At 62.8% G+C, this 10,654-nt stretch overlaps 3 protein-coding genes across 3 annotated transcripts; all 3 read left to right on the plus strand.

The window, feature by feature from the left end:
- Positions 1-52: 52 nt before the first annotated feature.
- Positions 53-2,857, plus strand: CHLRE_17g722750v5 (uncharacterized protein). Its single transcript, XM_001697077.2, has 2 exons — positions 53-901; positions 1,583-2,857. Exons 1-2 carry the CDS (start codon positions 101-103, stop codon positions 1,871-1,873), a joined length of 1,092 nt encoding a protein of 363 aa, XP_001697129.1. The 5' UTR covers positions 53-100; the 3' UTR covers positions 1,874-2,857.
- Positions 2,858-2,903: 46 nt separating this feature from the next.
- Positions 2,904-7,772, plus strand: CHLRE_17g722800v5 (uncharacterized protein). The gene is made up of 12 exons (XM_001697078.2): positions 2,904-3,463; positions 3,699-3,765; positions 4,056-4,129; positions 4,426-4,473; positions 4,673-4,840; positions 5,248-5,405; positions 5,670-5,752; positions 5,935-6,038; positions 6,224-6,388; positions 6,580-6,650; positions 6,875-7,000; positions 7,219-7,772. Exons 1-12 carry the CDS (start codon positions 3,164-3,166, stop codon positions 7,376-7,378), a joined length of 1,524 nt encoding a protein of 507 aa, XP_001697130.1. The 5' UTR covers positions 2,904-3,163; the 3' UTR covers positions 7,379-7,772.
- Positions 7,773-7,825: 53 nt separating this feature from the next.
- Positions 7,826-10,549, plus strand: CHLRE_17g722851v5 (uncharacterized protein). The gene is made up of 6 exons (XM_043072290.1): positions 7,826-8,026; positions 8,307-8,389; positions 8,596-8,657; positions 8,855-9,063; positions 9,518-9,601; positions 9,778-10,549. Exons 2-6 carry the CDS (start codon positions 8,328-8,330, stop codon positions 9,850-9,852), a joined length of 492 nt encoding a protein of 163 aa, XP_042914749.1. The 5' UTR covers positions 7,826-8,026; positions 8,307-8,327; the 3' UTR covers positions 9,853-10,549.
- Positions 10,550-10,654: the final 105 nt, after the last annotated feature.

The following is a 10,654-nucleotide window of genomic DNA, read 5'->3' on the forward strand; positions in this document are numbered from 1 at the left end:
CGCTCTCGGCGCTTGAACGATCGCCACATGCACTGGCATTGTTAAATAGGCTGCATTACGCGCAATTAGTGGGTGCAACTCGGGGAAATACGCGGAGAAAATGGGTGCCTCGCAGGAGTCTGAGCTGGACTTTGTTCCGCGTCTGTCCTTCCTCCCTATCGAATGGCGTAGCATAGGGAGTGCCTTCGGGCTTAAAGACAAGTCGGGAGCGGCCGCCAACGGCAGGGCGACATTCACTGTGAGGCAGGGTGTCGACGCCGCTGAGCTCACGTCGACCGGACGCGTAATTGATGGTCAGGCTGATGTGGGTGCCAGCCTCAAGCTGAACACGCTGGCGATCGGCGTCAGCGCGTCCAACATTACCTTCCACTCGGGGCTCGACGACCCGACCGCCGCCGCTGCGCAGCGCAGCAGCCTGATTCCCTCGCTAAAGCTCACGGCAGCGAAGCAGTTCAAGCGCGACAACTATATCGCGGTCAGCTATGACCTGAAGCACCAGAAGCCGGAGCTGTCGGCGTGCTGGACTGGCGAGGCGGGGGCGGACCGCGCCACCCTGCTGGTGAACGTGGACCCCGTCATGCGCTCCGTGAAGCTGGCTGCAGCTGTGCGCACGCCGGGCCCCGAGTGGCGCAAGGTGTTGTATAACGACGAGACGGACCTGCTGGAGTACCCCGCGGACGACGGCGCGCGGCACACGCTGTACGTGCAGCACGAGGTCCGCGGCCGCGACCTGCTTCACGCCACACGCCTGGGCTGCCGGCTGGATCTGGGGCGCCTGGTCAACTATGTGGTGGATTTCGTTGACTACCGGATCGAGGAGAACATCCCCAGCTTCGTGTGGAACGTGCCGCTGCTGCCGCAGCTGTACAGCCTGTTGGTGCCCGCGGACAACGACGAGCAGGTGCGCGCGAGACGGGTGGCGGAGCAGCTGGGTGGCTGGCTAGCTGGGTAGTGGGCTGGGCGGGTGGGCGGGCGGGTGGCTGGGTGCGTAGGTGACGGCGCGAGGCTAGCATGGGATGGTTGCATGGTGTCCAGCGGTGGGTGGGCTGCGCAGTTGACTGGCGGAAGGAACGGGGGCTGTCCTAGGCTGTCCTGGCGGGCAAAGGGCGGGCATGAATGTATTAAACTCGCCTGGCGGCCTCCATGGACGTGTCGCTGGCCATAGCTGGCTGCAGCTGTGGTCGGGCACGGCACGGCACGGCACGGCGTGGGATGGGATGGGCGCCTCACAGGAGTTGGAGGGAAGCCGAGGAGTTTAGTAGCCTGGCATGGCAGCAAGTTGGAACATTGAAGCTAAGCTGTTGCACAATGGACGAAGGGCGGTGAGAAGGGCACGTGACTGTTACGGTGATAGGGATGGGAGCAAGTGGATGGGAGCGGGTGAGGATGGCAAGGGCCGGCAGGGCAGGCCAGCCCACATGCCGGTAAAGGGCGGCCTGCGGTCATTCGTGCGGCGCACGCCAACGCCTGCAGTGCTGCATACCCTGCTGCATACCTGACGCTGCCCCACCCGGGCACCCCGGCAATCCATCGACCTCATCCCTGCCTCTCCTGCTGCTCGCACGCACGCACGCACGCGCAGGTGCGCCACCGCATCACCGGCTGGGAGCTGGACGTGTCCCACGACTTCGCGCGCTCGGGCCTGCTGCCGGTGGTGGCGATCAGCAAGACCAGCAAGAAGCTGCTGGGCGGCGGCACCCTGACCGCGTCCTACGACGCCGCCGCACGCGAGGCCGGCGTCAGCCTCAGTCGGAAGGGCGTGTCGGTCGGCGCGCGTGTAGCGCGGGCGGAGGGCGCCGCCGGCGGCCTGTCGGCGGGCTGGGGCCGGCCGTCCATCCACGTCGCTGTGGAGCCTCTGGGCCTGCTGCAGTAATGCCGTAGAGGCTACACGTGTGTGACGTGCGTGTACGGAGTTGTATGTATCGCAGTGCGGCGGACAGAGAGGGGGGCTTGCTCGTTGGCAGCAGGGCTAGGTGAATGGGAAGTTGCCGGATGGCGCGGAGCGGGTTGTATCAACAGCAGCGAGGCGCAGGCACGGTGAGGCTGGGGTTGACGGCTTGGCGTGCGCAGCAACTGCGGCCTGTGGCTCGGCATGGCATAATCAGCATGCCGGAGCCAGCCAGGTACGCGGTGCGGGAGCGCCATAGGATGCCGGGAGGCGCACCCCTGTGGAGGCTGCGGGTTGTACCGCCACACTCTGCATGTGTCTAGATGTGCTGCTGACTTGCCAGCGGCGTAGAAGACTTGGCGGGCTTAGTGCGCCGCCTTTGGGAATGCGGTGCTAAGCCGGATGCTGCTGACGTTGTGACCATTTGGTTCGGGCAATGGGGCGTGAAGCTTGTCTCGCGCGGCCTGAAGTGATGGGCTAGGGAAGTATGGATTGGCAGTTCAACGGCGTTTGGGGTCTCACAGGCAGGGACACGCGGGCTGGCAATGGAGCACGCAGTGCTTTGGGACTGGAAGGACGCTACTAGCACTGGGGTGCAGGGGTGTCCAGGGAATCATTGTGTGTGCGGAAGGACTTCGGATCTCGGCATCTGCGGTATAATAACTGCGGGTGTCCGACTTGCGCCACGGAATGCTATGCACTTTGGTGTTACAGGTTACGTGTAGGGGGGTTGCGACGCGAACGCGAACAAGGGGTGCGTGCAGAAAATGTGGTAAGCGAAATGTTAATGTAACCAGGATCATCCTTCTGGTTGCTTGCTACTTGTGGGGAGGTGGTTTTCGAGGGGCAAAAAGCTGCGACCTGCTGCACCCTTGTCATCGGGAGCGCGGGGGCTCGCCTCGGGTGAGTGTCAAGAAATCGAATGCGTGTCATGGGGTCGCCTCGCGATGAGCCACGACACTCTGCGATGCCTGAGTGTAACAGTGCAGCAGTATTCATAATAGCGGTGTGTAGAGCGATACAAACACGGCACGCGTCACCCCTGCCGGCAGCGGACGTTGTAGCCCCACCGATTTTTGCCCCCGCTGCACGAAGTACGCCTTGAATATTGCCATCAGGCTTTTCTGGTGTTGTTGGTGGCACCGATCGATTTGGGCGTCGGCGAGCCGTGAATACCGACGAGAGTTTAGGTCGTCCAGGACGCCACAGGGCTGATTGCAACCCAATACAGATAGAACAATTCATATTGGCTATTACGTATCAGCGAAATTCACGATGGGGATGCGGAGAGCGACCCTGGGCTTGCTCAAAAGTGGGCTGCGTGATGGATCGGATGCGCTCCGGAGCCTGAGCACTAGCACGGCGCTGAGCCAGGCGGCAGCTTCTGGAGCCACAAATGGATCACGGGATTTTATGGGCTGGCTTAAGGGCGGCGCCGCACGCGTCACGACACCGCTGTCGCAGCCCCTCCCAGGCGTGCAGCCAGAGCAGCCTGCGTTCCGGCCGCTGGCGCCACCGCCGACGGAGGTGACGGTGCTGGAGAACGGCGTAAGAATCATCAGCGAGGCATCACCGGTGGGTCTGGTGGATGGCTGGAAGGAAGCAACGGTTGGCGCCAGGATGTTGAGCCAGGCCCGCGGCAGGTGCTGGTCCTTAGCCAGCGGCGGCAGCGGCGTCCGCAACTTGGTATGCACGGATGTGCGTGGGACTGTTGACACGCTATGTAAGGTGGTGCCTACGGCCTAGATACAGAACTGCCAGCCGCAACTTCCACACCGTGTTGAAGCGGCTCGCACGCGCTCCTCTGCAGGGCCCCACCGCAAGCTTAGGCATGTACATCAACTCGGGTAGCATCTACGAGAACGCCAGCAACTCAGGTTTGTACCTGATGCGCTGCATGCCACACTTGCATGCTAGGCGGTCAGGCACATTTGTGCTGAGATCAGGGATGTTTAAGTGGAAGCGCGCGCGTTGGACGACTGACTGGTCGTGGGTCGGGCGCAGGCTCTAAGAAACAGGCCGGCAATGTAGTGAGGGCTGCGTGCGGCGCGAGCCACGGGCCTCTGGCCTGAGGCTACCCGCGCTCAGCTGCAACGGCGCTGCTGTGGCACAGCGCGTTCTGGAGGTAACCTACCACTATCGCTGTTGCGGGCGCTGCCCCACACAGGCTGCAGTGCGTTGCTGGAGTGTCTGGGCTTCAAGGCCACACAGCACCGCAACACACTGAGGATCATGAAGGAGGTGCGGATGAGGCAGAGCACGGCGCGAGGGCAGGGGACATTGCCGCGGGGGAGTAGACATTCACGTGGAGAACGGCGTGCTTTTATTACAACGGCGGGGGGGCACAGGCTTTTGGTTACACGGCCCAGAGGGCTTGTCCGGCTAGCGGGCAGTATTAGGGGAATATCCCTTGTCGAATCAGATCGGCTATGTTATGGTTTAGTTTGGCCGTGCCGACGATCCTGTGGACGCCGCAAGCCCGAGGCCAATTTGAAGCAGCACGGGTACGACACGAGTCTCCCGCCCCTCCCCAACAGGTGGAGAAGTTTGGAAACACCATTGTGGCCAACGCGTCCCGAGAACAGGTGCGCGTGGGGTGTGGCCGCCCCTTACGACTTCGGCTGGACCCCTCGGGCGACCAAGTCAAACAGACACCGACCTTCAGCCTCTATGTTATGCGCCTGTACCCATTCTTGCAGTCTAGACCTTGCAGACCGTTCACTGACCACAAAGGGCCTAAACCTTTATGGCCCGTGGACCCGTGCCTGGACCCCTGATCTGCAGATGTCCTACACCATCGACTGCCTGAAGACGGGCTTCCCGGCGGCTCTGGAGCTGCTGCTGGACTGCGTGCTGAACCCGGCGTTTGAGGAGGGCGAGGTGGAGGACCAGAAGGCGCGGCTGGCGGCGCTGCTGGGCGGCAAGGACATTCACGCCACACTCATGACGGAGGTGTGTGGCTGCGTGGCTGCACGGGGGCGATTGAAGCTGGATGGGGGATTGCAAAGTCAGGAAGAGAGTCGTGTGTGTGTGTGTGTGTATGAGGGGCGCTATGCTGGAGCCGTGGGGCAGAGACGTGGCGCGCACGTGCAGCGGGGGGAGTATTGTAGGGGCGTGCGGGTGAAGGGCGGCACAGCAAGGTGAGTGGCACCATGGAAGCGACCCTGACCGCAGAGGTCGGCATCCCGGCGCAGGATGGCATTATTGTCTTTACAAGCCAAATCGAACCCTGGATTCGTGTCGCACACCGCATCGGCACCGCCATTGAGCTCACTTGCTCGAGCTACATTTCCCTGCTTCATGCCGCCCCCTCTCCCTATTTGCTGTTACTCCAAACCCTTCATCACCCACCCCCACAGCTCATGGCTCGCTCCGCCTATCGCGGGCCCTACGGCAACCCACTCATCCCCGACCCCGAGGCCATGGCCGGCATCACGCCCGACACGCTGCGGGCCTTCACCGCCCGCACCTACATCGCGCCACACATGGTGCTGGCGGCGGCGGGCGTGGAGCACAAGTAGGCACGGGCCAGGCCGGGTTGGAGGCCGGGGTGGGGGCCGGGGTGGGGGCCGGGGTGGGGCCGGGGTGGGGGCCGGGGTGGGGCGTTGGCGGCAGGCGGAGAGCGGAGAGCGGCAGGACAGCAGCGGCGGGGCCGCAGCGGCGGAAAGAAGCCAAGTGGTTCTGAGGCAGGTGCCCTGAAATGGCGAGGGCCAAATGGTGAGGGTTAATCTCGGTTAGGCAACGCGCCGTCCTGAGCCACCCGAAACTGCAACCCGCACAGGGCGCTGGTGGAGCTGGCGGCGCCCATGCTGGCGGGACTGCCCAAGCTGCCGCCGCTGCCGGAGCCCAAGCCCGACTACATCGGTGAGTACCGTAATGTAGCTCGGAGGTGGGATGGGGAGGGTTGCTAAGGGCTTTGTGTTCATTGGACTTGGGCTTGCGTGTTCACGTGTCGTTGGCCTTGCTCGTGCCCGCCGACCTCGCACGGCCGCGACGCCTCCCGGCCCTCGTCGTGTCGCCCCCTTGTGTGCCCCGGCGTCCCGCAGGCGGTGCAGTGCACCTGCCGGGCGCCTACCCGCAGGCCAACCTGCTGTTGGCGTTCGAGTACAAGGGCGGCTGGCGGGACGTGCACGGCGCAGTGGTCATGACGGTAGGCCCGACCCTATGAGGGCGGTGGCTGGGCAACTGGGCACGGACGACAAGAAGGACCCAGCCGCACCCGGCGCTCTTGTTTTTCTCATTGTCACTGAAGGCGTCCTGATCTCCCAGCTGCTGCTCATCCTCTGCTACCGTACTTCGCTTAGCAAGTTGCACATCCCGCCGCCACGCGCGCAGGTGCTCAACTACCTGCTGGGCGGCGGCAATTCCTTCTCCAGCGGCGGCCCAGGCAAGGGCATGCACAGCCGGCTGTACACGCGCGTGCTGAACAAGTACGCGTGGGTGCACTCGTGCGCCTCCTTCAACACCACCTTCAACGAGAGCGGGCTGGTGGGGATACAGGTGCGTGCGGAGCCCGGGGGCGGCGGCTGCTGGTGCAGCTGTGGATGTGGACGTGGCCGTAGACCGGAAGGGTAGGCCACTAGGGCCTCATCGGGTGAGAGCTGTAACCAGCAGTTGAAACGTCCGCAACGCCTCGACGGCGACAGGAGTGTGTTGTTGCTGGGCCTGACGTGTTGGTCCTCCCTCCGCAGGCCTCATGCGACCCGCCCCACGTGCACGACATGCTCCACGTCATGTGCCACGAGCTCGAGTCCGTAGAGAAGTGAGTTTCGCGCCTGTGTGTCAGGGGCACCGCACGGCTCCGGGCGGGTGGATGCCTGGAGTCTCGTGCACGTGTATGCCAGGGGCGCGTGCTTGCCCCACACGCTGTGCATAGGCAACCTGCGCTCCGCCCCTCCCAGTCTCGCCCCGTCTCGCCTGGTATAAACTGGCCCTGAAACGTTGCATCAGAGCACCCACGTCGGCATGTTGCCCTCCGATGCACAGCGGCACCAACCGCATCGAGCTGGAGCGCGCCAAGCGGGCGGCGGTGTCTGTCATCTGCAATGCGCTCGAGTCCAAAGCCACCAGCGCCGAGGACATCGGCCGCCAGTACCTCACGTATGGGCACAGGTGGGCATGGCGGCGCATGCGAGTGATTGGGGCTCGCCCCAACTAATCATTTGGACATGATCAGGCGCTACAGATCTGCACAGCAAGACTCACGTGGCCCACCACACAGACAACGGCCAACACCTAACGTACCTCCGTACTCGTGCACTCGCCATGTGGTGCTTCCGCCAGCCGCAATCCATGTTCCAAGTCAAACGTACGCGCCCCTCCCCGCGCAGGATCAGCGGGCGCACATACGTGGAGATGCTGGAGGCGGTGACTGCCGACGATGTGCGCAAGTTCGTGCAGCAGCTGCTGCGCAGCAAGCCTTCGCTGGCAGCCTACGGCGACAACACGCAGTCGCTAGACCCGTCCGTGCTGGCGCGTCGGTACGGGTGACAACTGCAGCTGACGTGGCAGAGGAGGGCCGAGGCGTAGGGGAGGCGGAGGCGGAAGGTCGACGAATGACGGGATGAGTGACGGGATGAGTACGTACGCTGCTGCTAGGCGAGCCGAGCAAGCGTGCGGCGCGGGTGTGCAGTGCCGCAGGTGGTTGGGCAGGCGGCCCCTGCGGGCTTGCGTAGCGGTACACCGCAGGCGGTGGTGCTCTGGCAGTGCGCTGGCTGAACACAATCTGATAGTTGGTGCGAGCTGTGCACACGGCTCACATCAGAATGCGGCAGCTGTGCCGCAGCGGTTGGCACCGGTGGAATGCGGGTAACGCGCTGGGACGCGGCTCTCCCTCACAATCGGTTGCATAACTATAAAATAGCTGGTCCCTCATACAATTTTTATATACTCACTGGTTCAAAATGCTCAGCCTTCACCGTGCGCGAAGTGTTTCGTCATCTCGGCCGCACGGTCGCGCGCAGCTGTCCCGGCGGACAGTCATCGTTTCTGCCAGCCACTCGGAAGAAAAGCGGGTGATCGCCATATGTGGCTACGGACCTGGTATCTCCAACTCGGTCGCGCACCTTTGGGCCTCGCATGGCTTTCAAGTAGCGCTTCTCAGCAGGACGCAGGCGCGTCTCGACCACGGCGCAAAAGGTATGCGCCCAGCTGTCGGTTTGTCGGTTCACCGATGCTGGTTGTATAGGCCGGGTGTCGGCATGCATGCGTTTCGGGTCATGGGCAGCGCCGGAACCTTACCGGCCGGCCGCGCCCGCTGCAATTACCTCCACTTCAGTGCGAATAAGGCGTCACATAAGTCGTTACATCGTTTCGCTAGAGTTGCAATCCGGCGTTGCACCTTGCGCATACCAACCGCGACCCCGCCCCCCCCCCCGCCCTCACCCGCTTATCCCTACGCGCTCGTACTTCTTCAAAGAGATCAGCGCCAAGGGCGGACATGCCAAGGGCTATGCGGTTGACCTGGCCAAGCCCGAGGACGTCAAGGCGGTGCTACAGAAGGTGTCACAGGAGCTGGGCACCGTGACTGTGCTGTTCTGGAACCCCGCAAGCACCCCGGCTGTTTCTGAGTGGACTGGGAACGTGTCATGGTCTTGACGTACCGGCACATTACTAACACTTCAGACACCCTCACCGGCCCGCTGTCAACCTCATGCTGACTTGTTTCCGTGCGCTCGGCTGTTTGTGGTTCCAACCGTACACGACAGGGGCGACGTGCTGAGTCTGGACATTGACACCATCGAGCACAACCTGCAGCACCAGGTCACAGGTGCGCTTATGGACCGGCCAAGGGGCTGGGGGGAGCCTGGGTAGGGGATGCAAGATAGGACTGACGGAAGCCTGCGAGGTGTCGGGTAGTCAGCATGTGGGCTGGAGCCGGGAGCGTCCTCGCACCACGTCCCCCTGTGTCGCTGCTTCCTCACACACTCCAGCTCCAAACCCATCTACAACCCGTACACCCCGCAGGCCTGCTGGCGGCGGTGCAGCAGGTGGTGCCAGACATGGCCTCGCGCCCCGGCTCTGCCATCCTTGTGACGGGCGGCGGCCTGTCACTGGCGGCTGAGAACCGCGCACTGGCCAAGGCCGCCAACGCCATGGGCGGCGTGGCGGTGGCGGCGGGCAAGGCGGCACAGCGGGCGCTGGTGCACAGCCTGGCGGAGGGCCTGGCGCCCAAGGTGGGTGGGGCAGGAATTGTTAATCCTCCTACCAGCTAAACCCAGACCCAACCCAGGAGGCTGCATGAGAAGGGGCCTGTGCAGCGGAACGGCCGTGGGTATGTGCCATGTGTGTGTATATGCGTGTGTTAAAAAGCATAAGAAAAATATCTCCTGTGTGTGTGCGACAAGGGGCGGGTGGTTAGTCCCATGTCGTGTACTACGATTCTGTGGCGGTTGCGGTGATGCCGTGCCAGGTCCCGCGTGCTAGTAATCCTGTTGGGGTGGCTGTGGTGCTGCTGTTAAAACGGTTCGCGTGGGTGCTGGGCCGCTCTCTCTGGTGTTAGCAGCGCTATACTGCTGTTGTTTGTACATATGTGGGTGCCAGGCACTCCGCTTGACGCACTGCCGGGCTGACATGGGCCCTGCACTCCGTGTGTGAGCATATGCGGGGTTCGTGTCATGGTGCCTGCAGGGCATCCGGGTGGCGGAGGTGGTGGTGATGGGCGGCGTGAAGGGCAGCGCCAGCGTGGGCGACCGCGGCACCGTACTACCGGAGGTGAGAGCAGGTGGCAGGCAGACAGGACAAGCCGTGGTGGCAGCGAGCCACAGGCGTGCAAGGTGCTCTTATCTTGGCGCTCCACACCTCTACCTTGTGGCTGTCGTTTCCGGCCTCGCCTTACCTGGACTCGGGCTTGCTTGCAGTGATCCCCGCCGTGTCTGCACCGCCTACAGGATGTGGCTGCTGACTTCTGGCAGCTCTACACCGCGGCGCCTGATGCTGCCTCCGTCAGTGTGTCGCGCGGATAGGAGCTGCAGCGACAGGAGCAGAGAATCTGATGCGCTTTCAAACAGGTTGTGCATTGTGTCGGCGAAAATGTTTAAGGAACAGGTTATCCATGTGCAACAGCTGAGGGCGCCCAACCGCTTGGGCTAGTAATGATGGTATGTACCGTACTTATGGCAGCATGTGTCGCTGCCGAGCATTGGGAAAACACAAAGGAACCTGCTGCGCAGGATGCCCGCGCTGTGGCGTGAATGTGTGCCTGCACGACTTGTGTATGCGCCGTTGTGGTTTAGATGCAGCATAGCTAGATGGCCATTGGATGCACGTGTACCTGCATGGTCTGTTCACTGCAGGTTTGTCTGCATAGCTGCGATGGGCACCGTGTTAGCCTTGTTGTCGGACAACACCGGGACTGCATAAATACGCACTCAGCGCATGCGGTTCTCGACAGCAACGTGCAGGCGTGTTGCGGGCAAGTGTGTGGACGCAGGCTGTGCTGCACAGCAGCGTGTCGTGTGCGTGGCTCCTGTGATAGCTTGGGATTGCGTGTGCCCTGTAGGGCGTCAGACTGTGGAGAGTTGGATTGTGGCTTCAACGGTCTCCACTGTAGGCCAAGTGCGGCTGTTTTGAAGATGGCATCAGTCCGCGCATCAGTCTGCGCTGCGGCGCCGTTGCATAATTGCCATCCTGATAGGCTGATATGTGTAAGATGTATTACTGCCCTTCGGGTGGAAGATTGAGAAAGGCATGTGTGGATCATTACCGAGCCGTGAGGGCAAGCACGAGCGAGGGGCTCCGACAGGACGTGCCGTTACCCGGGCTGCA

The sequence above is a fragment of the Chlamydomonas reinhardtii genome, chromosome 17 (genome assembly GCF_000002595.2).
Source record: "Chlamydomonas reinhardtii strain CC-503 cw92 mt+ chromosome 17, whole genome shotgun sequence".
NCBI classification, from domain to species: Eukaryota; Viridiplantae; Chlorophyta; class Chlorophyceae; order Chlamydomonadales; family Chlamydomonadaceae; genus Chlamydomonas; species Chlamydomonas reinhardtii.

Coding starts and splice junctions, on each gene's coding strand:
- CHLRE_17g722750v5 (XM_001697077.2), top strand. CDS start 101: ATGGGTGCCTCGCAGGAGTCTGAGCTGGACTTTGTTCCGCGTCTGTCC. Junction 902..1,582: donor CCGCGGACAACGACGAGCAG/GTGCGCGCGAGA, acceptor ACGCACGCGCAG/GTGCGCCACCGCATCACCGG.
- CHLRE_17g722800v5 (XM_001697078.2), top strand. CDS start 3,164: ATGGGGATGCGGAGAGCGACCCTGGGCTTGCTCAAAAGTGGGCTGCGT. Junction 3,464..3,698: donor TCATCAGCGAGGCATCACCG/GTGGGTCTGGTG, acceptor GCTCCTCTGCAG/GGCCCCACCGCAAGCTTAGG. Junction 4,841..5,247: donor ACGCCACACTCATGACGGAG/GTGTGTGGCTGC, acceptor CCACCCCCACAG/CTCATGGCTCGCTCCGCCTA.
- CHLRE_17g722851v5 (XM_043072290.1), top strand. CDS start 8,328: ATGCCAAGGGCTATGCGGTTGACCTGGCCAAGCCCGAGGACGTCAAGG. Junction 8,390..8,595: donor TCAAGGCGGTGCTACAGAAG/GTGTCACAGGAG, acceptor CGTACACGACAG/GGGCGACGTGCTGAGTCTGG. Junction 8,658..8,854: donor CCTGCAGCACCAGGTCACAG/GTGCGCTTATGG, acceptor TACACCCCGCAG/GCCTGCTGGCGGCGGTGCAG.